Source organism: Rhinolophus sinicus, chromosome 18 (genome assembly GCF_057876585.1).
Source record: "Rhinolophus sinicus isolate RSI-liver-muscle chromosome 18, RSI-T2T, whole genome shotgun sequence".
Lineage (NCBI taxonomy): Eukaryota > Metazoa > Chordata > Mammalia > Chiroptera > Rhinolophidae > Rhinolophus > Rhinolophus sinicus.
The window spans coordinates 109,405,724-109,431,833 of NC_142518.1; the positions used below are offsets into that span (position 1 = coordinate 109,405,724).

Sequence of the window (26,110 nt, forward strand, 5' to 3'; positions counted from 1 at the left end):
GTGGGGCCCTGGTTCCCCTTCTCACCCTCTCTCGCACTGTCCCCAGCCCAAGCAGGGGCCTCCTTAGGGGCAGGGCTTGTAAGGTCCTTCCTGTTGGACTCAGAACAGCGAGTACCTGCCAAGAAGTGCTTCTGCAGCAGCTTGTCCTGGCCAGGCGTAGCAGGGACTCAATCAGAGGAAATCTCCTGGAAGGGACCAGAAAACTTTCCATTTCCCCAGGAAGAAATTGAGTCCCAGAGAACCAGAGAAGGCAAACATGGCTCCGGGGTTGTCCAGCAAGACCGGGTCAGGGCTGAGTCTGGGACGTGTTCTCCTGAGTCCCTCCTACAGGCTTGCTGGGGATGAGGCTCTGACTCATCTCTGGAGGCTGGATGGGAGGTCACACAGTGGGGCTTTGAACCCCATGTCCGCAGCTCTGTGAAGCTCACCTCAGACAGGGCGGATTGCTAGGTAGAGCAGTAGGGATAGATACGCTGGGCTGCAGGAAGCCTTTGGTGCCCCTTTCCCTGGGACCAAGGGATACATTCATGTCTCTTGGGGGGCAGGGGTCCAGAACATTCTCTTTGGCTTTAGTGGCTAACCAGACCATCTCTAATCCCCCAAAGTTGTTATGACTTCTTCATCTATAAAGATGAGAGAGTGTGTTAGTCATGAGATATAAAATAAACATGATCGTGGGGCAAGGGGGTGGTGAGGGAGCGTGAGAGAAGGAGGGTGGAGGGAAGGAGACGGAGAAACTTGAGTCTTCAAGCCTGCTCTGCCCCTGCCGCACTCCTCCCTGGTCCTCTGTGGCTCCCGTACAATGAGGGGGTTCCTCCACCTCTGATTCTCTGGGGCCTGCAATACTTCTGAGAGCCAAGAAGTCTGAGAAGAACCTGGAGCCTCTCTGCTCCCTTCAAATGGGCCCTGGCACCCCAGGAATCACTAGAGGGCTAGGAGGAAAGTTGGGGGACCTCCTTGCTGGTCACACCCCCACTCCCCGTAGTCTCAGGACAGGCCCAAGGTGCAGGGACTAATTAAAGAGAGCAGCTCACCATTCAGGTTCAGTGAGGGGCAGCATGCATGGCTTCCTGCCATCAGCCCCCACCCCCACCCCCACCCCCTGCCTTTGATGACATCGAAGGCAAGCCACGCAGACTGGAGTGGCCTGGAGCTAAGGATGGCAGGAGGCCTGTCCTCAAGTGGCCCTCCTAACGCTGCTCCATTCTTCTGTTCCAGCCAGAAAGCTAAGAGGAAGAGGAGACTGCTTGGGGGCAGGGCAAGACCTGCCTTTGGGACATGACTGTGCGTGAGCAGACACAAACCTGTTTGCAGAAAAAGTCTGCTTGAAAATATGTTGTGAAACAAAGGTTCACCCTTGGGAGCAATTTAGCCGAGATGCAAACAAACAGTGTGGCGGCCCCTTGGAGAAACACCGCCTGGGCAGGGGGAGTGACAGCAGAGCCCTTCATTGGGCCCTGACTGTCCCTCCACTCACCCTGAGGTGTGAATGCTTGGCTATTCCTAGCGTGGCCTGCTTGCTCCATCTCCAGGGGCCTCCAGAGGGAAGTGGGAGCCAGAGCTGCCCCATGCTGGCCTCCATGTCAGCCTGGGAGACAGGCAGTGGACCCTCTGCAGGGTTCTGTGAGGGGTCCTAGTGTGGGGGCTGGCACCTCCTGACTGACCCTCTAGCTATTATCTGTCTGGGACATCTGCCTCCTTGATGCTATTTCCTTGCCAAGATCCATGGCCTTGCCCAAGCCCTCCAGCATGAGGCCAACCCTCTCCCAAGAAGCCTGGAACTTCCCCATGGATAAGTGCAGGGGGAGGGCGGCACTCATTTATAGTTGGACGTGAGGGAAAGGGATCTTCTGTAGCATGTTGTTTATTGCTCCTCCATGAAAATTCCGATGGTTTGCCTAGGTTTGGTATTAGAGGGGTACACATCCAGTCCCCCCACTGGATCATGAGCTGCCAGAGGGCAGGGGCTAGCTTCCATTGCCTTCCAGATCTGTGGCACCCAGCAGAAGTAAATGGCTGGCCATAAGGCCTCCGACCAGGCTCCCCAGAGACCAATTCTGGCCTGATTGCTTCCTGAAGGGACAGCTGGCTTTGTTTGGTCATACAGGCCTGACTTTTAGGGCATGCCCTCTCTGGAAAATCCCTCTACATAAGTCAGCCCATTCTGACCACTACGTTCTCTGGTGCCCCGACTATGTGCCAGCACGTTGCATTTTAAAAATATTGAATTACACAAATCCTGCTTGATGATATCTTCCTCCTGAAAAATGCCAACATTACAGGTGTAGCTAACAAAGCCCCTTGTCTCTCAATATCAAGCCCCCCCCACCCCAGAGCTAACTCCTGTGCTTGGCTTGGGGTGCATCCTTGCCAACTCTCGCTGTCACGTGCAGATATGTGCACCTGGACGTGCCCCAGGCTTGGTGCACAGGGTCACATGTCAGCCGCCCCATGTAGCCCTCTGAGAGAGGAGCCAGTGCCCCAAGCCCCGTGTGCAGGTGAGGAAAACTGTAAGGCTCTGTTTATGCTACCTGCCGCACTGGCCCCGGCAGACGTCGAAACTCAGTATTCCAGGTTTTCTGTCTCACGTTGGCTTCCCAGCAGCTGTGGGGAGGCGGGCAGAAGAAGGTGGGCATGTGGGTGGGGGAGGTGAGGGTACATGGAGGGGTTTTGTTGTACCTGGGAGCAGCCTGAAATCCTGGCTTCGTCAAAAGGAGCCAATGACTCACCATCCGAGGGCTCTTGCCCACTTTCCCTTCCCCAACCCCAGCCCCTCTTGGAGGCCAAGTCCAGGGAGTTCTGGAGGGGAAGGAATGGAATTCCCCTCAACCCTGCCTCAGTCCAGGTACCTCTTCTCTCTCCGAGGTTTCTCCCTAGCTGGCCCTCTAGCCAGGTAGTCTAACTGTGGCTGTGACTAAGGCTGGGAGGCAGGTGTGTGAGGGCAGTGAGCTGGTAGCTTTGAGTCCCCAGACAAAAAGCCCTGAGCGATGCATGTTCCGTGTAACGGAGGGCTCCTCAGGGAGCTTGGGAGGGGCTGGTGCTTCAGTCTAAACAGACAAGCAGCTTCCACAGCTGGGTAGCCCAGCAGCCACTCCTCACCTGCTGACAAACGGGGCCCCAGTGAGAGGGTCAGACGTCCAGCCAGCAGGCAGGAGTCTTCTCCAGTGGGCAGGTGCCACCCTGGGCCAGGGCCTCAAGCCTGCCTCAGCTGTGGGCATGAGCTCCTCCGGGCCACCGCCAGCCTCCCCTGCTGGCATCGGGCAAGGTGGGGCAGTTCTCTGACTGGGAGGCTACCAGCTGCGTGGGGGTTCAGAGACCCTACTGACCTGGGGACAAGAGCACCAGGAGGTCTCTGCTGGCTTCACGTGCTGATGCATCCCCAAGGGCTTGTCTTTGATTGGAGGCTTTGCAGAGTGACCAACGGATGCTGACTGGCCAGGAACATCCTGCCTCTGAAGCCGTCTGATTGGTGAGGAAAGGGGCTGGCACTGGGCCGAGGTAGCCACTGACCAAGGGCTGGCACCTTCCTATGGCCATAGGCCAGTGGCCTCCACGGGGTTGGGGCTGGAGCTCATGAGAGTGTGCACGTCCCAGAGCCGGGCTTGACATGGGCCCTTGTATGCCTGAGGGAAAGTGGCTGTGTGGGAAACTTTGTCCCTTGTCAAAGCACCCAAATGAAATCCTCGGGGCTCTAGGAGTATGAAGGCCCTGAGTGCTACGTGAGGCTTGCCCCAAGGCCGCTGAACCTTTGTTTTCTCCTAGGAGTGCCCCAAGGAGGGTGGCTAGAGAAGGCTTGGAGCAGAGGGGTCAAGGGGCTACCTGGCCAGGCAGGGTTTGGTAGGAGAGAAGAAGGAGCCTGTGGGCCTTACCACCTGCACCCACCGTCACTGTCTGCCTGGCCTAGGGCATTTCTGGGCATCCCAGCCTCAGAGCGTGGGGAGTGTGCCACTTAGAGCTCCATGGCTCTCTGCATATGAGGAGTAACAGAGGTAGGGGTGGAGGGTTATTATGTATGCTTCTCCCAGAAAGCCTGGTAGGATTGTGGCCTTTGCTCTCAACCCTTCAAGCTGCATCCTGGTGTCCTCAGAAGAACCTTGAGGGAAAGACCCTGCTGTGAGCCTCTTAGGCTTTGGGAGCCTGCCCCTCGGCCATCTGGGCAAATGCATCTGCAGTGAAGCCTTTGCGGCTTCTGGCTGAGGGAAGATTCTAGTGCCAGGCAGCAAGCCTGGGACAGAAACAGGCTCCCCATTTTGTCCCTCCAGCTGAGCTTGCCTTCCATCTCAGCTTGAGCCCAAACCAGCAAGTGTCGCCAGCAAGTGTCGACTCCATCCATGTCAGACTGCGGCCATAGGAGACAGCTAGTGCTGGGGTGGCCTATTCTCCAGACCTCCTGCCAGCATCGGGCCCTGCTGTTGGCAGAACATGGGCAGAGTCCTTAGTGCCACTTGTCAAATGGAGGCTTCCAGCGTGGTGTCTGCCTTCTCCAGAGGAAGGGACACTGAGTGCTTGGACTGTACACGTGTGCTTCGAGTTGAACCCCAATGGGGGCTGACAGGATGTGTCCCTGGTTGGCCCTCAGGTGCCATGTCGGCATCAGAACTGCTAAAACTAGCCATGGCCACACCCCATCAGGCTCCGCCATGATGACCCCACAGGAGATGAGGTTGCAAAGATGGGTCTGGTGAGATCCGCAAGGGGTTTGAATGCCCAAGTAGAGCTTGGAATTTAACATGGTGATGATACTACCTCTATCCATTCAACCAGTACCTGACGCTCTCCTCAGTCCTAGGACCCAGCAGGGATCAAGTTCCACCTGGTCCCTGCTCACGTGACTGTGATCATCTCGTGGGGGAGAGACAATAAGCAAGTAAATCAGTGTCAGGTCATGATAGGTCTGTGATACAAACAAAGTGAGAGAAAGTGGACATGAAACATGGTGTGGATTTGGGAAAGTGCAGAGCAAGTTTAGGAAATCCATCCATTCATTCATTCACTTTCCAAATGCATACGCGCTTACCACTGGGCTAGGCTCTGCAGATTAATGGCTGAAGAAAACAGACAAGTTCCTGCCTGGGAAAGTTGATTTCTAGGGGGAGGGCATATGGCCATGGGTTTTAGAATCAGGAGTGACAGACAGACCCGGGTGTGGACTACCTGTACTCATCCTGCTGTGGAAGGTAGAGAAGAGGAATGGCAGGGGATCTGAAGGCTGAGAAGTAATGAGTCAAAAGGTTGTGACAAGGGTTGAGTCCAGGCCTAGGGCAGCAGGAGTCAGGATGGACAGGGAGAAGGTACTGGAGAGATTTCAGCAGAGGAACCAATAGGATTCGGGGCTGAGTTGGGGCTATCAAAGATGACTCTTAGGTTTCTAGATTGATCACATGTGGGGAGAGATGTGTGTTTCTCGAGAGAAGGCATCAGGAAGACAGGAACTGGGGCTGGGGTGAGAAGGTCATGTGAGTTTGGGATATGTGGAGTCCAGGGGCCCAGTGACTGCCCCCAGGAAACAGAGATGGCGCCTGGATACCTGGGGATGTGGAGCTCATAAGAGGTGCTTCTCAGTGAGGACAGCAGGGGCTGGGGGATGACCTACTCTTTCCCGAGTCCAGCCTGTCCTGGGGTATGGATTGAGTGTGCCTGATGTCATATATAGTTACTACTCCAGCCCTATATTTGTAAAGAAATGAAGCTTCTCTTGGCAAAAGTGGCCCAACCATGGCAACTTTCTGATGTAATGGAGTTTGTACTAGACACTCCTTTGTGTCGCACTAGGTAACTTTGTCAAAGTAGTGATCATCCACGCAGGCCTGCCAGGCCTCTTGGGCAAAACCCTGCCTTCTCTGTGCTTTACTGGAGATTTTATTCACTAAAAAAAAATAGTTCTCAAGCATCTATTTCATGAAGGTGCTGGCTGGAACCTGACCTCAGGGTGGCTGATGATAGCCAAAGGCGAATCAGCACCAAGGACCCACTGCCTGCCTGGTGAATGACAGGCACTCTCTCCGCCTCCAGCTGGGGGCTGCCTACCCTCAGCTCCTACAACTCTCCTTTGCCATGACCGACGCTCCTTCCCATTTATCCCCCCAGGCCTGGGGCACAAAGGGTCATTGCAACTTCAGCTCTACACTCAAAAGTCAGCCCCAAGAGCCTGTTGGGCCTGGTGCAGTTCTGACCTAACTCTCCTCTTGATATTGCCCAAGTCTCTGGCTCTGTTCACTGGCCAGGCTGGCCCTGTGGCTGAGTGTGCTTTTGCAGCCAGATTACTTGCCTGTGAATCTGTGCAATGGGGATAACAATAGTATCAACCTTGTCAGATTGTTGTGAGGTTTCAGTGAGTTAACTTAGGTCAAGGGCTTAGCTGGTGGTAGCTGTTCAATGAAGAAGTTGCCCCTCACCCTCAAATTCTAGCTTCCCATTGGCTCTCCTTGGCCTGCCCTGCCTGCCTACCGCATGCCCTGCCATTAATGATGTGCATGACGCTCCCCTTGGCACCATCCTCTGTCTGCTGCCCAAGACTTTTTCCACTGCAGTAGCCAGAATTGAATATCTGGGACACTAGTTTCTGGCTGAGACTTGGAGCCTGCCTCTCTAGGCTGTTAGTCATGGATGAGTTCCCTTCCCAATCACAGTGGAAAAACTTTGCCTGCTATTAACTTGAATCTGAGGCCAGGATGGGACACTGTCATATGGGGCCTCTGGTCCCACTCCCTGCACCAGATATGGTGAGGCCAAAAAGGAACACCCACAGAGCCATAAATAGGGGAGTTATACCACTGTATTCTCACTGGCGGCTGGGTTAGAGACACAGGAAGCAGGAGCCACACGACCCGCCATCTGCCGTCTGCTTCTCTGCCAACCAATCCACCAATGTAGCCACGGCAGTTATATCAGTGGCTAATGCCTAACCCGTAACAGCTGATGGCCAACTAGTCACAGCTGACGGCCACCTACTACCCGAGCCAGCACCTTTCCATGTGAAGCCGAGAGCCTGGAAACTACTCTCTGGGACTCTGTCGCCATAGACACCTAGTCACCTGGGGGGTTTCATGAGCCCTCTGGGAAGACCCACTGGAGCTAGTATGCAGCTCTCTCTTCTCCAGTACTCTGTTCTGCAAACTCTAGCTGCCTTGGTCTCCTTCTCTTCTCTGTCTTCTCAACCTAGGTAAATCTGTCAGGTTGCACCTGGGTCCCTTCTCTCCATGCCATGGCCTGGAAACTCACAAGAGAGTAATCCACAGCAATTGTAGGGATCACCTCATTTATCTCCTGTCTCTTAGGGATCACTGCCCATGGTAGCCTAATGTCTAATGTCTTGAAAACTGTGGTTTCATACATTTTCCCTGAGTTTGGTTATTTCATTCTGGAGGGTATATCTGGTCCCTGTTACTCCATCTTGTCCAGAAGTAGAAGTATTGCATAATCCTTTAAAATCAACTAATTGATATAGTGGAAGCCTAAGCTGTCCTTGGTCTCCTCTGCCCTATTCTTGTCAGCACAGCTCACTCCCCACCCTGGGCCCAGCCTCCCTACACCTCCATCCCTGAAATGGACTTGCCTTTCACTGCCCCTCCTCTCGCCCTGCCCTTCATTCACTGTGTTATGTCCTCTCTTAATCTCCAGGCTTCCAGGAGGCTAGCCCTGAAACCCTGATCAATGTGAGTAGCCTCAGCTTTGTTTGTGTTGCTTGGAAGTTTTGGTCTCCATGGGCTGCTGCCTCTAGGGCCCAAGCAGGTTCTTCTCCCTCAGGTCTGCTCATTAGCATCCCGGTACTGTAGTCCCCTGAGAGCACCAGGTGAGCAGTTCTGAGGCTGCTTGTTATTACCACCCACCACAGAGGCCAATGCGCCTCCTATCACCATGGTGACAGCTCCAGAAGCTGGAACAAGCTTCTTGTTCAAGGGGGGCAGGTCACAGACAATCTGGCGGATGTTCTGACCACTGCTGACCAAATATGGTAGGGCGTACCAACCAGCCTCAGCGGGGAACCGCTGCTCTGAGTGTCTCCTGCCCCAGCCTCCCTGACTCCCTGGCAAGAGACTGAGAAACACCATCTCCTGTCTCTCTTTCTTCTGGATTTTTCCCTCTCAAGCTGCTTCTTCTCGGTCTATTTTGTGGACACGTCCTCCTCTACTAGATTCTTACATGTTGGGGCTCTCCAGGGCTCTGCCCTGGACCGTTACTCTGTGTTCTCTTCCTGCATGATCCCTCCCACTTGCTCTCCCTTGCTCCCCATACCCAATCCTTCTCTGAGTCCTGTTCATTCTCCTTTCTAAGTAGCTCTCCACTCTGCCCTGTCTCGGGCTTCAGTGGCACCATCTTCTCCAGTCTTCTTCCTGTTATCTCGCTTCAGCTCTCGCTTCCCCTATAATCCAGTCTCCATCTAGCAGCCATCAGGATCTTTCTAGAATATAATGTTGTCCTTGTCATGTTCCTGCTCAGCTCTTCCAAGGCTCCCCATAGCCCAAAGGAGAGAGTCCTGACATGGACCACTGCCTATGGAGCCCATTGGAGCTCTTCTCTGTTCCTCAGCTTCAGCAACATTACTGGGTGGGGGGGGGTAGGAGGGGGATGCTGGACAGAATGTGATTGGAGCTGAAAGGAAGGAACCCAGACACGGTGTCCCTGGTTGAAGAAGTCAATGAGAGATGGGACTCCTACCCAAGGAGCATGAGCTCTAGGGTGGTCTTGGGCGAGGAGAACCAGAGAACTGGGGTGGGAGGGGGGTGATGTCAGCTGCTTTGGGCCAAGGAGATACATCTCCTCCGATGGGGCAGGAGTTTGGGGGCAGCAGCTGGTTTGGAGGTACTCAGTAGCCTAAGTATGTGCCAGACATCTGCAAAGCAGGACACCAGAAGATGGCTTAAACAGGTTGTTTTTTTTGTTTGGTTTTTTTTTTGTATTAGCTGTGATAGTTCATATATCAAAAAATTCACTGAATTAAATGAAAAAGAAACCCATTTTGCAATTTAGCATTGTTAGCCTTTTAAATTCCCTATAAGGGTGGGAGGGCGTTATGATCTTGGTGCTTGGAGCCTGGCACTTAGGCAATGCGGGGTCCCCTGTTCTGCACTGCCGTAGCAGTACCCAATGGTGCTGGTGTTTGCCAGGTGGGCCCTGGCTCTCTTCTCATGTTCACCTGCAGCTCTCCTGCCTTATATGGGTGCTAGGGTCCTCTGTGACTTTCCTCTTTACCCTCTCCTGTCAGGTGAGGGTCCCAGTTGTACATGGACGATGACAGAAAAATCTAATGGCGTGAAGAGCTCCCCAGCCAATAATCACAACCATCATGCACCTCCTGCCATCAAGGCCAATGGCAAAGATGACCGAGGGACCAGTAGCAGGTGAGTCTGCTGAGGCTGGGTCATTTCAGGATGGCCTGGAGGCTGCTACTTCCTCCCAGCTCTGCCTCATTGTCACAGAGCAAATGATTTTTGAGTCAAGGACACTCTCTAAAGGGACCCTGGGGTGTCTAGGCCCCTCCCAGGAACTGGGAGTGCTGATAAGAGATAAAGCATGCCCAGAGAACTCTCGATCAACTCTGCTCCTCCCTCTGCAGGCCACAGTCTGCACCCGAAGATGACACCTCCTCAGAACTGCAGAGGCTGGCAGAAATGGATGCCCCCCAGAGGGGGAGAGGTGGTTTTCGAAGGTGAGTTCCACCAGGGCCCTGCTGCTACCTCTTCCCACCCAGGGGGACTGCCAACGTGGCTAACACGGCTCTCCTCTTCTCAGTCCCACTGGGACTTTCCACCAAGACCTCCGGGAAGCAGTGTCACTGCTATCCTAGCTCAACTTTTTCTTCCTGAGGAGGCTCCTGTGAACACGTTTGGAGTGACCATTGGAAGTTTCCCTTTAGACTTGCCTGTCTTAGCATTGGAGGGGGGGGTGGCAGGGTGATCCTTCCCAGCAGAGGGGCCGACATGGAGGGCCCTGAGGTCCACAGCCCAGAGTTGTAGGTTTTATAGGGAAATCAGGAAGCCTCGGCCAACCTTCCTCCTGGCCTGTCTTCTCTTAGCACCTCTTCCATCTTGCCCTGGAGACCTATTTGTTCTTCACAATCAACTGAGACAGCGTCTCCTACAGGAAGTCTTCCCTTTCCCCTTCAGCTGCATTCAGAGTCATGTCTGAGCCCCAGCTCGCTGTCCTCAGCATCAGCCCTGATCCCGGCTCTTAGTTTCCCAGCTCCCTCACCAGACACTGAATTCCTGGGTGCAGGTTCTGAAGACTTGGTTCTCTCTGGTTCATGATCTCTCTTCTCACCTCTAGGATTGTTCGCCTGGTGGGGGTCATCAGAGAGTGGGCCAGCAAGAATTTCCGCGAGGAGGACCCTAGACCTGATTCATTCCTCGAGCGTTTTCGTGGGCCTGAGCTCCAGACTGTGACGACACAGCAAGGGGATGGCAAAGGCGAAAAGGACGGCGAGGGCAAGGGCACCAAGTATAGCTATCCAGCCTGTGGGACTGGAAGGGCTCCCAAGCATGCAAGCAGATGGCTCAGTGGGGTTTATTATGCCACCACCAGGGGCAGACTAGGCTCTAAAGTTTAGAGTCTAAACCAAGTCCTGACATGGCAGGGAAAGGGATCGACAGGGGAGACCTGCTATGGTTTTAACTCTAGAATATTTCCACTGTCCTCGCCCACAGCCTGACCAACAGCCAGTGGCCCGCTTGCCATAGGAGTCCCTCGTGGCTTTTCTCACCTAAGCTGCCCCTTGCCAGATGTCCCCTTGTTGCTCATGAAACAAGTGTCAAGTGCACCTAAAAGTGGGCAAGGGAAGGGCTTGGATGCAGCTGCTGTTCCACCAGTCAGTAAATGCAGAGGAGGGCACAGTTAGGGAGTGCTGTTGACAGTGTGGCCATACCAGTGCCAATTTAGGCACAGAGGTAGGCTTTTGAAGAGGTCATGCTGAAGGCTGGCTGGCAGGCAAGGCCCAGGAACAAGTGAGCACGAGGGGATGGGGAGGGCAGAGAAGGCAGAGCTGAAGGGTCTGTTCTAGAAGGAAGGAGTGGGCGACTGCAGCTGTCTGGCCAAACTGACATTCCCCACCTCTGGCCTGTGTAGGAAAGAGCTCTTGCCGAATCAGGATGCAGCATCTGGGAAAGTGATTTGGGGGCTGGAGGCCAGGGAGCAAAAAGGGCTGGGGTGGAGTGAGCAGGAAGCATGTGGCGCTCACTTGCTTGGAGTTCCTCTCTCTTTCTGGGAGAGATGTGGGAACAGGTCCCGAGCCTTCATGATCATACTTGGAAGTCTCTCCGAGGCTTCCCGAGGCTCTGAGGCACACCCCAATAAAAACACTGCCCCTTGTCCTGCTCTCTAGGCAAGGGGCCTCCCGAGGGCATGGGGGTTAGAACAGGAAAAGGGGTGTCCCTTGCCCATCTGAACTCTCATTAGATGCCCAGTTCTAGCTTGTGGCTCCCGGAGAAGTGGGCCCTAAGCCAACCTCGCCCTCACCCTGCACATCCTCTTGAGCATTGCTTTTTAGGGACCCCTGGCCTCTGGGAATGGGAGGTTTTGCCACACTGGGGACCTGCTCCTCAAGCCTGGCCCCTGTCTGTCTCCTCAGGAAGAAATTTGAACTATTTGTCTTGGACCCGGCTGGGGACTGGTATTACCGCTGGCTATTTGTCGTCGCCATGCCCGTCCTCTACAACTGGTGCCTGCTGGTGGCCAGGTGAGCAGCGAGTGGGCTGGAAACGGGTGGCCAAAGCAGTCCACAGGCCCTGGGGTGGAGAGCATACCGGTCCTGCTGTGGACACAGAGCTCACCCCAAATTAGCCCTCCTTCCGGATTCCCCCTTGCTAATGGCACCTCCTTCTGCCCTATTAACCCCACCCCCCGACCCTCACCCCCAATTTAATATGCTACCAAAGCTTCATGTCTATCCTGTTGTCCTTTTCCTGGTGTCTGTAATCTGTTCCTACTTCTCTGGCCACACCAGTACTGTCCTAGGCAAGGCCTTCATCCTCTCTCCCTGGCATAACTACAACAGCACCAGACCCGTTCCTGGCAAGCAGTCTCACCCACTCCAATACATCTTCCACACTTGCAACGAGTTGGTGGAAACTGGGATTTGATTATGTCACTGCCTCCTCACAAACCCTTCAATGCCCCCCCCCCTTGCCCACAGGATGAATTTCAGGCCCTCAGCATGGCCTTCCCTCTAGTTCCACCTTCTAGACACACCCCAACCCCAGCACTCACTACTTTTGAACATGGTGTTTCCTCAAGAGAAAATTTCCTCTCCCCATTTTCAACCTTGCAGTCTCAGTTCCAAAGCCACACTACGCGAACTTTCCCTGACAGCATTTTCCACCCGACGCATCCCCTACTCCAGTCATTCATTCAGTCAGGATTTCAATGAGCAACTATTGGGTGCTAAGCTCTGTGCTCCATGCTGGGAATGATGCGCTGAAAGAGACACGCATGCTCTCTGTTCTCCCAGAGTTCTCAGGCTGGTGGGGGGGTGCTGATAGTAAACATTAACGACACAAGTGCCCAAGATGATTCCAGGAACTAAAAGCAGGGAGCTACTAGAGAAAGGATAGTCAGGATAGATCTCTCTGAGGAGGTGATACCTTTTAGCTGAGATGTGGGTGGTGAGAGGGAGTCAGACAGGTAGGCACAGGCCAGTTCTGCAGAGTCTGTGTGCCAGGGACGGGAGCTAGGGTTTTATTCTAAATGTGACCAGTCAGAATTAACTGCTCCCCTCTTTGACCCAGGGCACTCACTGGGGCATAATCCTGGGTTCTATCCTCTACTCTGCCCTCTCCCTAGGCCTCTACACATTCAGTCATCAAATCTTACAAGTTCCTCCTAAAACTCTGCTGCAGTCTCCAACTTCTCCCCATTCCCACTGCCTCTAGCCTAAGCCAGGCTAGCACCCTCTCTCTCACTTGGATTGGCCAGTGCTCCATGTTGGGTTCTCAATAGGTGTATGTTGAAGAGATGAGCATGGAGGCTATTCATCATTGTATTATAGCTCATTCTTCCAACAGCTTAGTTTTCATTCAACTAACAATGGTTGAACACATGAATCCTGGTGCTCTGGGCTAGGGCAGAGAGTATGCAATAATGACTAAGAGATGTGTCTTCTGGGAGCTCACAGTCCAGTGGATGAGACAGACAAGTAACGATCAGTGGTGATGTCTATGTAGTGAGGTCTAATAAGGGTTGGAGTAGAAGTTGCTTGTCAATAAGTGTCTCCCATGGCACCAGGCTGACTATGTCTCATCAGGTCCCCCTGGTAGCCATCCCAAGCCCCCCACACAGTGGGCACTCAGTTTGGAGCCTCTGGGGGACCTTGGCTGGCTTTAAGGGTAAAGTCCAGCCCTGTCTTTCTATAGAGCCTGCTTCAGTGACCTACAGAAAGACTACTACATAGTGTGGTTGGTGCTGGACTACTACTCAGACGTGGTCTACATCGCGGACATCGTCATCCGATTGCGCACAGGTAAGTGAGCACCTGAGATGCAGAAGCAGGAGTATGACCCCTATGTCCAAAGGACTGAGTCCACGTTTTCAGGAAGTCCTTTTGACACAGGGTTAGACTCAACTGCCTGGCTGGGACTCGGGTTGGTGCCTGCCCCTTTTTGAATGCCATGGTTCTCCCATGCTTAGTGAGGTTCAGATTGGGGGTGATCTCTTAGGGTCCTTCTGGCCAGCCCTGCTACATGAGTTTCCTATGTCCCTCCTTGAGAAGGAGGGTTAAATGCATTTGCCTATTGGGAGGAACAGCCCTGAGGGCTGAGGTGGTATGTTGGCTTGCATCTCTACTAGGTTTCCTAGAGCAGGGGCTGCTGGTCAAAGATACCAAGAAGTTGCGGGACAACTACATCCACACCTTGCAGTTCAAGCTGGATGTGGCTTCTATCATCCCCACAGACCTGGTCTATTTTGCTGTGGGCATCCACATCCCTGAGCTGCGCTTTAACCGCCTGCTGCACTTTGCCCGCATGTTTGAATTCTTTGACCGTACTGAGACACGCACCAGTTACCCCAATATCTTCCGCATCAGTAATCTGGTTCTCTACATCTTGATCATCATCCACTGGAATGCCTGCATCTACTATGCCATCTCCAAGTCCATTGGCTTTGGGGTTGACACCTGGGTTTACCCCAACATCACTGACCCTGAGTATGGCTACCTGGCTAGGGAATACATCTACTGCCTTTACTGGTCTACACTGACCCTCACCACCATTGGGGAGACGCCACCCCCTGTAAAGGATGAGGAGTACCTGTTTGTCATCTTCGACTTCCTGATTGGTGTCCTCATCTTTGCCACCATTGTGGGAAATGTGGGCTCCATGATCTCCAACATGAATGCCACCCGGGCTGAGTTCCAGGCTAAAATTGATGCTGTCAAACATTACATGCAGTTCCGCAAGGTCAGCAAGGAGATGGAAGCCAAGGTCATTAAGTGGTTTGACTACCTGTGGACCAATAAGAAGACTGTGGATGAGCGGGAAGTTCTCAAAAACCTGCCAGCCAAGCTGAGGGCTGAGATAGCCATCAACGTTCACCTGTCCACACTCAAGAAAGTGCGAATCTTCCACGATTGTGAGGCTGGCCTGCTGGTGGAGCTTGTATTGAAGCTCCGTCCTCAGGTCTTCAGCCCTGGGGATTACATTTGCCGCAAGGGAGATATTGGCAAGGAGATGTACATAATCAATGAGGGCAAGTTGGCAGTGGTGGCTGATGATGGGGTCACTCAGTATGCCCTGCTCTCAGCTGGGAGTTGTTTTGGAGAGATCAGTATCCTTAACATTAAGGGTAGCAAAATGGGCAATCGACGCACAGCCAATATCCGCAGCCTGGGCTACTCAGATCTCTTCTGCTTGTCCAAGGATGATCTCATGGAAGCTGTGACTGAGTACCCTGACGCCAAGAAGGTCTTGGAGGAGAGGGGCCGGGAGATCCTAATGAAGGAAGGGCTGCTGGATGAGAATGAGGTGGCAGCCAGCATGGAGGTGGGTGTGCAGGAGAAGCTAGAGCAGCTGGAGACCAACATGGAGACCTTGTATACTCGCTTTGGCCGCCTGCTGGCCGAGTACACAGGGGCCCAGCAGAAGCTCAAGCAACGTATCACGGTTCTGGAAACCAAGATGAAGCAGAACAATGAGGACGATTACCTTTCCGATGAGATGAACAGCCCTGAGCCAGTTGTTGCCGAGAAGCCATAAGGGCTTGGGCCCAACTGCCTCTCCAACCTTGGCCTTGATCCCAGGAGCTAGAAGAGCTGAGTATGTCTTCACATTTGAATACATTATCCCCTTGTCACCTTGAATTCTCCCCAAAGCCTCTCTGTCCCCAGGGTCTGGCTCAATCACCCAGGAGCCCTCTTCTAATGCAGCTAATAGCTAAGCTTGTGCAGAGCGCAGACCGTGTTGGATGGGCTTTCAGGAGCTTTAGCCTGTGCAAGTCTGAGGAAGGAAGAGAGGAGCAGCTGAATTGTCTTCAAGGGGTCTGTCCTGGAACTGGGAGCCTAGACAACAGTCTACTCTGAAGAAGCCCATCTGCAGATGGGATGGCGTGCGTTCTGCCTCATTACTCTTCTCTCTCCAGGCGTCTTTGCACTTAGCAACTTCCCGTTTGGTTCTGACCCTTGCTTTTCTAGTATATGTTCTAAATATCCCCATTTCCATGCACATGTATGTAATTCAAACATTGGCTGCAGACACTTGGCACAGGTACCCAGTGTCTGTTTCCCAAGGCAGGGAAAGGGTGGGGAGGGGGGCAAGAAAGAGGGTGCTCACTCAGGGAGGCCTCTCACTGCCAGGCACCACAACTCCTACTCTGTTGAGCTGTCTTTCTGCCAACCAGAGGTGAAATCTCTGCAGTCGTCTCTGGACCAGGGATATGATGATGAACCTGGCTTTTGGTCCACCGCAGGGCAGGGGGTGAGGAGAAAGGTAACCGGCAGTGCCACTGGGAGAAGGAGGTGGTCAGGAGCTCTTGACTGCAGCACATTTCTGAAGAGGCCCTGAAGGCTGGTGGTGGGTGGGAGACTCTTCAAGTTAATATCTGTAGAGGCACTTACAAGTTAATAAATTCCTTTGAACTGTTAGTGGTTATTGCTCAACTCTGCTATCACATTCTCTCCCTTCCTCCCTCAACCCCTCTCTTTCCCCCATACTTCTCCTTTCCCTTTATCCAGGACTCAGCTGCCTGGAATACCCTCTGCTGTCTTCCGCTGCCTGCCTAAGCCCTATTGGTCCTTCAGGACTCAGCTCAGGCACCATCTTTTTGGACAGGGCCTCCTTGACTGCACCCATTCCCTCATGAGGCAGTCAATCACCCCCTCTCTAGGCATTCACAGTGTTCGGTGGCTCATATCACACTATGTGGTTGGTTTTGATGGATCTGGTTTTCCCTCCAAGACTGTAGGCTCTGAGGGCAGGGCCAAGACAATCTCCCTCACTGCTCTGTCTGTAGCCTTGGCAACATGTCTGGCACAGAGGAGAATGTTTATTCACTGGGGAAGCAAGCAAACACTCCAAAACCCCTATGCTTCCATTCGCCAGCAGCCGTGTCTTGACAGAAACACTAGCTACATCTGAGGAGTTGGGGAGGATTTCCTGGAGGAGCAGTATTTGAGTGGGCACCACTGGATGATCAGGAACTCGAAGGACAGGAGCTGATTAGTGGGCAAGAAGATCTAGGTGCAGACTCAGGTGCCTTTGTGCATACCAGTTCTCCACCTCCATTAATTGTGGTACAATACACATAAAATTGACCATCTTGACTATTTTTAAGTGTACAGTTTGGTCATATAAAGTACATACACATTGTTGTGAAACAAGTCTCCAGAAGTTTTTCATCGTCCCCAACTAAAATTTTGTACCCATCAAATAACTCTCTATTTCCCCTCCCCTCAGCCCCTGGTACCCACCAATCTACTTTCTGTCTCTATGAATTTGACTACTCTAAATGTCTCATATAAGTGGTATCATACACTATTTATCATTTTGTGGCTGGCTTATTTCACTTAGTGTATCGTTCTCAAAATTCATCCATGTTGTAGCATGTGCCTTCCATTTTAGGGCTGAATAATATTCCATTGTATTAACTGCATTTTGTTCATTCATTTACCCATCATTGGACACTTGGGTTGTTTCCACCTTTTGGCTACTGTCAATAATACTGCTACGCACATGACTATACAAATATCTGTTCAATTTTCTGCTCTTTCTTGTTTTGAGTATATATCCAGAAGCGGAATTGCTGTATCATATCGTAATTCTATTTTTAATTTTTTGAGGAACCACCATACTGCTTTCCATAGAAACTGCTTACATTCACGTATAGTGCACAGGGTTCCAATTTCCCCACATCCTCATCAACACGTGTTTTCTTTCTTTTTTTTTAAACAGTAGCCATCCGTATGGGTGTGAGATGGTATTTCATTGCAGTTTTGATGTTCATTTCCCTGATGATTAGTGATGTTGCGCATCTCTTCATATGCTTGTTCAGGCCATTTGTATGTCTGCTTTGGAAAGTGTTTACTTCGTCTTTTGCTCGCTTTTTAATTGGGTTGTTTTAGTTGCTGTTGTTAAGTTGTAGGAGTTCTTTATATAGTCTGGATATTAACCCCTTATCAGACACATGATTTGCAATTTTTCCCCATTCCATAGGTTGCCTTGTCACTCTGTTGATTGTGTCCTTTGATGTACAAAACTTTTTGATGTTGGTGTTGTCCAATTTATCTATCTTTACTTTTCTTTACTGGGTTTTGGTGTCACCATTCATTTTTACTGGAATTCATTCTTCTAGACTTCTTTTAAATTTAATGTATTTTCTTGGCCCCTTCCCTAGCTTACAGTAATAAACCTTAGCCAAGGGTAGACTCACTTGAAGGGATGTGTAATTACCCATGCCCAGGCCCTGGTCCCTGAGAGTGGCAGCAGTAGGAAGGCAGCAGTCAGAATGGAACAGTGTTCTGTGTATGTTCTCCTTTTGGGTGTAGGGTTGGAAGAAAAGGCTCTAAACCCCTTCACTGAAGGAGAGGCAAAGCCCAAAGGAGGTGGAGTCCCGGAAGACCCAGCCAGCTGCTTGCCCACATGCTCCTTGCTAACACTGTGCTAAGGAACTCAGTTTTCACCATGTGCTGGAACCTGGAGTAGACTGTTAGTTTTGCAGCCCGAGGATGGCACTGGGCCCAGAGGCAGAGGGATGACTGCACTGAAAAACAGTTGCCTTGGTTTCAGTAAGAAATATGCAGTGTTTCTCCCTGGAGCCTGGTTCACCCTCAGTCCAGCCCCAAGGGGTACCCGAGTTCCAACCCACATCAAGTGGGTGGACATTGCATCTTGGGTCTGGTTTTCCCCAGGGCAAAGCAGGTAGCTCATCTGGGTCCATAGAGAGCCCACTGGTTTTGCTATGCAGATTGCAAAGCTCAGTTCTCCCAGTCCCCCCAGCTTCCCTTTCCCCAGACATCCTTGGGTCCAATCACCCATGACTTTTTGCGGTGCCTCACAGGTCTATGTTCTTTTAAGCTTTGAGACCTTTTCTCATGCTGTTCGCTCTGCCTGGATCACCCTTTCCTGTATTCTCTTCCTCTGAGACTCAGTTCACAGGCCCTTTCTCTGAGCCGCCCCACAGCCTTCTATATAACACTCCCTCGCACACTGGACTGCAAGTGTCTGTTTAGCAATTGGTCTCGTCTCATCTAAACAGAGTTTCTTATTGAGAAAGGATGAAAGAGGGACAGAAAGACTATCCATGTAGCTTGGGGTGTGTGTGTAGGAGACAGAATTTGTCTGTGTGTGTGCATGACGTGTGCACGTGCCCGTGTAGACGCCTGTGTGGACGTGGTGTGGATGCTTGTCTGAGCACCTGGATATCAGCCTAGGCAGACAGTGCCTATCTCAGCTGCTCCCCTGCCAGCCCCCTGCTCGATTGCTCTTTCTGCCAGAGCGTGACTCTCTCCTGCCTGTTGCTGGCCTCCACCCCCGCTTCTCTCCCATGACTGGCTGTAATGTAAGAACTGAAGTCCATTTTCCATCATGTGTTGTATTTATTCAGCGCAATCTGATGTTCCCTGCTCTTAATTTTAAAATGTTGAAATTGGAGTGTTTTCCATTTTCCTTTGAAAATATCCACCGAAGGTAAATTGCCCTATTTGTATATGGCCATCAATTTCCTTTTCTTTGCATTGGTAACCTTCTATAGAAAACAAAAACCCCTGCTCCCGCCCACCACTCTCCTTTCCTTTTGGATCTGACCCTTGGTGGCCCTTGCCTGGCGTGCAGACTGCTGCCCCTCCCTCGGCCCAGCCTGAGTCCCAGCCTCAGCAGCATCTATGTGTCCCTCAGTTTGGATCTTAAAGTTAGTCTGACCTCTTGTCTCCTGTGGGGACAGAGCCAGAAGTGCAGTTCCCAGGCTCTCAGCCTCACATAGAAAGGTGCTGGCTCAGGTAGTAAATGGCCATCAACTCTGATTGGATGGCCATCAGCTGTGGCTAGTTGGCCGTCAGCTGTAACCAGTGAGCCATTGGCCACTAATATAACTGCCGTGGCTACGCTAGTAGCGGATGGTGCCTGGCAAGCAGGGATTGCAGTTAGCACGGCAGATTGCAGTTGGCAAGTGAGGTTGGTTGGCAGAAAAGCAGACGGCAGGTTGTGGATCGTGCGGCTCCTGCTTCCTGTGTCTCCAATCCAGCCGCCAGCAAGACTATAGTGGTATGACTCCCCTACCTATGGGCTCCGTGGGTGTTCCTTTTTGGCCTCACCATATCCTGCATCCTTATGCAGGAAGCGGGAGCTGAGACCCCACAATACACCCTGCATGACACACCCCCACCTTGGGGGGAGGCCAAGGCGAGGATCCCCCTCTTCTCTGGAGCTTGTAAACAGGAACGCTGAAGCCCCCAATGCACAGAGACAAGCAACCCAGCCACCAGAGGGCGCAGGAGCCTAAGGAAAGGGTGGTGGGCTCAGCTCTGTGAACCCCCTACCCCACCAAGCAGAGGGCTGAGCAGGGCCCACTGAGGCAGTTAGGTGGCGGCCCCCAAGGCCTCACCAAGCTGCAGGACCAGGTCTCTCTCCCTGAATGCCCCGCCATGATCCCTTTGAATGCCCTCAGAAGTTTTTGGGTATCAAAGCCAATAGCCCAGTTGAAGTGTGTGTGTCAGGTGCCCAGACTCTGCAGGAGGTTGGGGAGGGAGGAATCGTAAGAACTGAACTGCAAGGAGACCTGGGAGCTGTGGTTGCCATTATTTTAATGTGTATCCAAAGAAAAATACTAGTAGTCCACAAAACCCTTGGTGTTATGGATATTATTGCTTAGCATGGAGCGTAAGAAAAAAGTGACCTGATATAAGCTGATGTAAAGGAAATAATTTCGTAAATAACGGTTCCAATGGCACATGAAGGTAGTGCATAGATGATGGTGAATATCCAAATGCCTTCATGACACCGTCATGGTACTTCAGAATTAACACCATCGTAACTCCCCTTTTGATTTTCTCCCAAACCCAGCTCCCTCCTATCTCTCCCATGTCAGTAATGGCATATCTGTGTTTCCAGTTGCTCAGGCAAAATCTGTGAAGTAATCCTGGCTCCTCTCTCTCCTTTATCCACCATATCCAATCAGCCAGGAAATAATCTCTGCTTAACTTTCAAAGTAAAATCAGAATCTATGCACCCCTCCCACCTCCACTGACCCCATGTTCATCCGGGCTATGACCACCTCTCTTCTGGACAACTGCAGTCCCTTCTAGACAGATGTCCTTGCTTCCACCCCACTTCTCTACAATCCTCTCCACCCAGCCATCCGGGTTTTCGAAAACTGAAAATCTTGTCACATCACTTCCCTGCTTGAAACCTCCCAGTGGTTTCCCATTATTCTTACAATATAACCCAAATTTTGACCGTGGTCTCCAGGTCCTGTCTGTTACGGCCCCTGCCTGCGTCTCTAACCTCGCTCGTTCTTTCTCTCCCCTTGCTTTCTCTCCACCTCAGGTCCTATCAGTCTTGGTTTCATTCCTTGCACATACCCACCAATCTTCTTCCTGTCTTGGTGGCTTGGCACTGACTGTCCCTCTGCCTTAATCCCTCTTCCTCTGGACCTTGCCATGGCTGGTGCCTGGTCTTCAGAGCTCTGAAGGGGCCCTCACAGAAATCTACATCGAAAATAGCCTCCCTCTCCTCCATCACCCACATCTCATCACCCTCTTTGACTATCTTTATAGTATTATCACTCTTTGTAATCATCTTGTTTGTTTCCTTATTTATTGTCTGTTTCCCCCATTTGACCGTCAACACCTGGAGGTAGACATTATTGCTCATTCCCCATTATATGTCAATTTTTTAAATTGAAATGCCAAACGCTTGGAACTCTTTGAGTGACTGGCTCCCTCCCCTCTCTCTAATGGATTAGATCACATGTCCCCTGCCGCATCTCTCTCTGCCCCTCCTCATATGCCCTGAGAGTGCTGTGGCCTCAAAAGATGCCTTGGCATTTCATAACCCACCCTGAACTGTCCTACAGGCAGTAGCTGAGTAGCTGGTATCTACTTCTTCCCTCAAATTTCTTCCTACAATATCTTTGTCATCTTTCAAAGTCAGCCCTAATACCACTTCCTCCTGGAAACTTTCTTTGATCTCTTACAAGGAGGTGTATCGTTCCTGTTCCCACGATTCATCTGTGTCTTTTGTCTCCTTGCTCCTTGGGGAGAGGTCTGTGTGGGAGTCACGCTGCCTTCCCCATAGCCAAGGCTACTTGGGGCTGGGTGTGTAGGTGGGAACTTAGTCCCTAGAGGGCCCTGCTGAAGGCGGAGCTCCACAAGCTCAACAGGGAGCTAGAGTAGGCATGCATGGGGTGCCATCTGGTCCCAGTGGGAGGAATGGCTTGCCATCCTGGCTGTGGGTTCAGTTGCAGGTCACTTTCTCCCTGGCGTGGACTGAGCTGCCAAATACTAAGTGATTTTGCTTCTCTCTAAGGCAGATATTTCCCTGGAAGGATAGTCTGGCCCTGATTTAGAGCCTGACACCAAGTCAACTACAGCTAGCTCCAAATGGGAAGGTGATAGAGATGCATTTGTAGCTAAAAGGTTTGCTAAGCACAACTCCAAAGGGGCTCAGTGCTGTGGCTGGGACCAGGGCCATACCAGTGGAAGGTCTGACAGGGATACTGGCCTGGGAACCTAGGAACATAAGCTGGCTTCTGTTTCACCCCTGTTTTCTGAGAACTTGGAAATTTCTGCCCTTGAAAACCTGGGTCATAACACAGTGGGGGAGTTGGGAAAGAAGACATTATCTTTATTTCCATAAACCATCCTTTTTTGGCTCCTCCAGGATTAGTGAGGTCTGCTCTTTTCCAGTACTTTCCACCTAGTTGTACTCACATGACTAAAACTGGGCAGTGCTCTAAGGGGATGGGAGCAAGTTGCTCATTTGTCCTTATGGACAGATTTGTCTCCGAGAACCTGATGTTTGCCAGGGGTCTTGAAAGATTCAGAGGTGCTGTCTGGGAAAGCAGGGGCTGGGGTGCCAGGTCCAAGGAGCCAATTGGGCCAGGATGTTGACGAACAAGGCCAAGGGCTCCAGTGTGTGGCTAGAGTGGAGCATGAACCCAATGCTTTCTTGGGCTCCACAGACTCTGGAATTAGCTTGGCCTCATTGGTTGAACTTATCTGAGTTTCTTTCACTTTTGGGCTCAGTTTCCCACTCATTTTAAAGAAAGAGTTTCTCAGGTCCCTTTGTAGCCCTCCTGGGGGCAGGAGGAGAATGAGTTTGTTTTACCTCAACTTGAACCCTTGTGTCACTCAAGTTTGTCGAACCACTAACTTCAGGCAGAATTTCCATGTTACCAGTTTCTATAGATCCATGTATTTAATGAGATAGGTTTTCTTCTTTCTCCTTTATCGGACCGAGTAAGCAAATTAAACCGGGCAATTTCTTGTTAGGTCATTTAAATGCCAACTCAGTTTCATAATCTGGTCTTTTGCCACATCCGGGTCCTTCCAACTTCCTCCTGGAGTGGTGGAATCAGAGGCCAGTTGGAGGACTGAGTATCCCTGGGGTGTGTGGATTGATCCTCTGGTTCTTGAAGGTCTGAATCCCTGGGGCACAGCCACGACTCTCTTTGCAGGTCTAGGGGGCAAGGCGGATGGTTACAGGGGCTTCAGGACTAGTGTTGGATGGGGACAGTGTAGGGTGATGATGATCAGAAGTTCTTAGCGTTGCCCATGAACAAGGGTCTGCTTTGAATTCTCAGCCTCTGTTTTCCTATTTGTATAATAGGTAAGGTCTCTGGAGACCCTTCCATTCTGGCCTTTTGGGGCACTCGGGCTCCGGGGAGGTGAGAACTGGCCCATCCCCACCAGGATACAGCTGGTCTGTCCAGTGCTGGAGGGGGCGATGCAGCCTTTGGGACCCAGGTTTTGGAGGCCGATCGAGGTGGGCTGGGCAGGCGGCTGGGGTGGAGGTGAGCAACGGCCTGGGCTGGGGTCTGGGAGGCACCGCCTGGACAGCTGTCTCAGGTTTCAAGACCTCTCTCCCAATTGCTGTTCCATCTCTGGCCGCAGAAAAGGGTGGGGGCGCTCTCGCGCCGCGAGTAGAGCTAGCTGCCGCACTTTCCTAGCCCCTGTTCACCCTTGACGTCTCGGGAGACATTTTGCGGGACCTGGACTCCAGGAATCTGGAGCACCGCTAGACCTCCGGGCGACAAGGGATTTGGGGGCAGTGAGAAGTGCAGCCGCAGCCACAGGGCATGGCAGGAGGAAGCTCTCCAGGCGCCTGCCCCAAGTCTCACCCTTCACCCCCTCTTCTCACTGCCCAGGACCTGACCACAACTGCTGGCAGCAAAGTGCCACGCTACAGAGTTACTGTTTCAACTCCTTTCCTTTCTTGTCCGAGGAAGGGCAAGAACGTTATAGCTGTGGACCATTCCCCCCTGGAACCTGCTCTGAGGGAGGGTGGGGCTGGGACCACTAAGCCACCTTCTGGGTTCCTGGAGCTGCAAGAGTGAGCTGGCAAGTCCATAGACAGGCTGTCCAGACCTGTTGAATTCAGGGATGTAGTGACAAGATGTGACAGACACAGGGACAGTGGCTGGAGGGCTCTAGCAGGGGCTAAAGACAGGCATTCAGGGCATGGGGCTTGGTAAATAACATTAAGGAGGCGACAACCTGAGCAGGCAAATTGGGAATGCAGACAGGGCCCCATGACTGCGGTGGCTGTCTGCCTGTGAGTCACCTCTGCAGATCGATTTCATCCCTGCACACTTGGATATGCAGTGTGCTTAGAAAGAGAGGCTGGGTTGGAGCCCCCCTCAAAACTATGGAATAATTTGGGGTGCCCGACAGTGGCCCAGGAGCACTGCCTCCTCATGCCAGGTCCAGAAGCTATGGCCTTTTTGTCCTCTCCTCCTTGGCCCCTCTTTTGCAGGGGCTGGGACCAGTTCCCCAGGTTTAAAGTTAAAACTGACCTTCTCCAAAGCCATCCTGATTTGAGGGTCTCCAGAGATTCCCCCTAGCACCATTTGATTACGTCACCTCTTGTGGTTCAATCTCCTTGTCCACATTCACTGCCTGGCCCGGAGTACATGCCAATAAATATGTGTTGAAAGAATGAGGAAACCAGTGTATTTCTCCATTTGTAAAAAACATGCTTGGAGTCTGTGTGTACTGTACCTATGAAATAAAAGTATAGCCCTTTAGGAAACAACTGTGTGCCCAGTGTGGCCATAGCACAGCAGGTGTTTCAGGAGCTAAACCAGTTCTGTGTGAGGTACAGACTGAGGGATAGGTGGGGAAATAGTCTGGGAAAGAATTCTGGCTGAAAAGAGCCCTGGGAATGCAGCTTGTTTTGCAGGCACTGTCTTGCTCTACCTTTTCTGTTCTGACCATGTAGAACAGAAAACAGTTTTCTTTGGCCCAAAGACAAAGTAAGCAAGGCAGGGATTGTGGCTACTGATGTGTGGAGAGCTAATTGTATGTCCAGATAGATGCTCTCTGCAGAAAGGACCGCGGGGTGGGTGGTTCAAAGCACTGGCTGCCATGGGGATGGCCACCCAGAAGATGCTCCTGAGCCCCGAAGTGACAGCAGTCACTACCTGGGCCACCCTGGGACTAAAACTCAGGTCTCTGGTGGATTGTTTACTGAAATGCAGAGATAACATCTCAGCCAGGTGAAGCAAGTGCTGATTGGTGATATTTGAGGGCTTTGAGTTGGAGACGGCTGGAACTTCATTTTAGTTTATTTTCAAATCTTGCTGTGTATTGAATCATTTTTTGAATGACACACAAATTCTATCCACTACCCGATTTACATTTGTCTGTTATTTTAAGAGCATATTTTTCATAACCAGTGACCCTAACTACATCTGTCATGTCCTCCTTACAATCGGGGAGACCTAGTACTTTGGACTAGCAGTCTCACAAAACCACAACTTTGAGCTGGAGGCAGCTCGCCCCCTGCTATACAAAGAAGTGGCGTCTGTAGCGAGTGCCTAGTTGTGAGTTGCTGCCACACACACATCTGGGTTCTGCCTGGCTTCCACTGTGGGGCTTCAAACTAGACCTGGGGCTGGGTCCACACCTCCACCTGCCTCACTGAGGCATTGAGGGCCATGAAGGACAGGATAGGTGAGGCTGTGACCAGATTTGAGTGGAGAAATAAAGAAGTAAGGAAGGAGGGAGGAAGGAAAGGAAGGAAGGAGGAAGGAAGGAAAGGAAGGAGGAAGGAAGGGAGGGAGGGAGGGAGGGAGGGAGGGAGGGAGGGAGGGAGGAAAAGGAGAGGGCCAGAGGCAAGCAGGGAGCCTTCTGGGCCACTCTCCTGGTAACTCATGGCCACAGAGTGATGAAAAAGCTCAGCCGTCTCTCAAACCAGGCCAGCATCCAACACCCAACACCCTGCACTTCGTGCTCAGCTCTGCGGGGTGGCAAGGCTCTCCCAGAGGAGGCTGGCGCAAATGTCACTCACGGAGTGGAAGCAATGTTGGCAGGTCATGCAGATGTACTGGCTTTACTCTGTCGGGGAAATGTCTCCGTGTCTCGTGGCAGCCTGGCCAGCAGGCCCTTGTCATGTCCTCCCTGAAATGGATCTTCACAGGCTTGGTTAGTCATCCCTCATGGTACCCAGGTCACAGAGGTCTTGTGAAGTGGCCC

The 26,110-nt window shown here is 52.0% G+C and overlaps 1 protein-coding gene across 1 annotated transcript; it reads left to right on the plus strand.

Moving 5' to 3' along the window:
- Positions 1-9,231: 9,231 nt before the first annotated feature.
- CNGA2 (cyclic nucleotide gated channel subunit alpha 2) lies at positions 9,232-15,649 on the plus strand. The gene is made up of 6 exons (XM_019711228.3): positions 9,232-9,341; positions 9,557-9,649; positions 10,267-10,437; positions 11,564-11,671; positions 13,344-13,450; positions 13,777-15,649. Exons 1-6 carry the CDS (start codon positions 9,232-9,234, stop codon positions 15,180-15,182), a joined length of 1,995 nt encoding a protein of 664 aa, XP_019566787.3. The 3' UTR covers positions 15,183-15,649.
- The last annotated feature ends 10,461 nt before the right edge of the window (positions 15,650-26,110 follow it).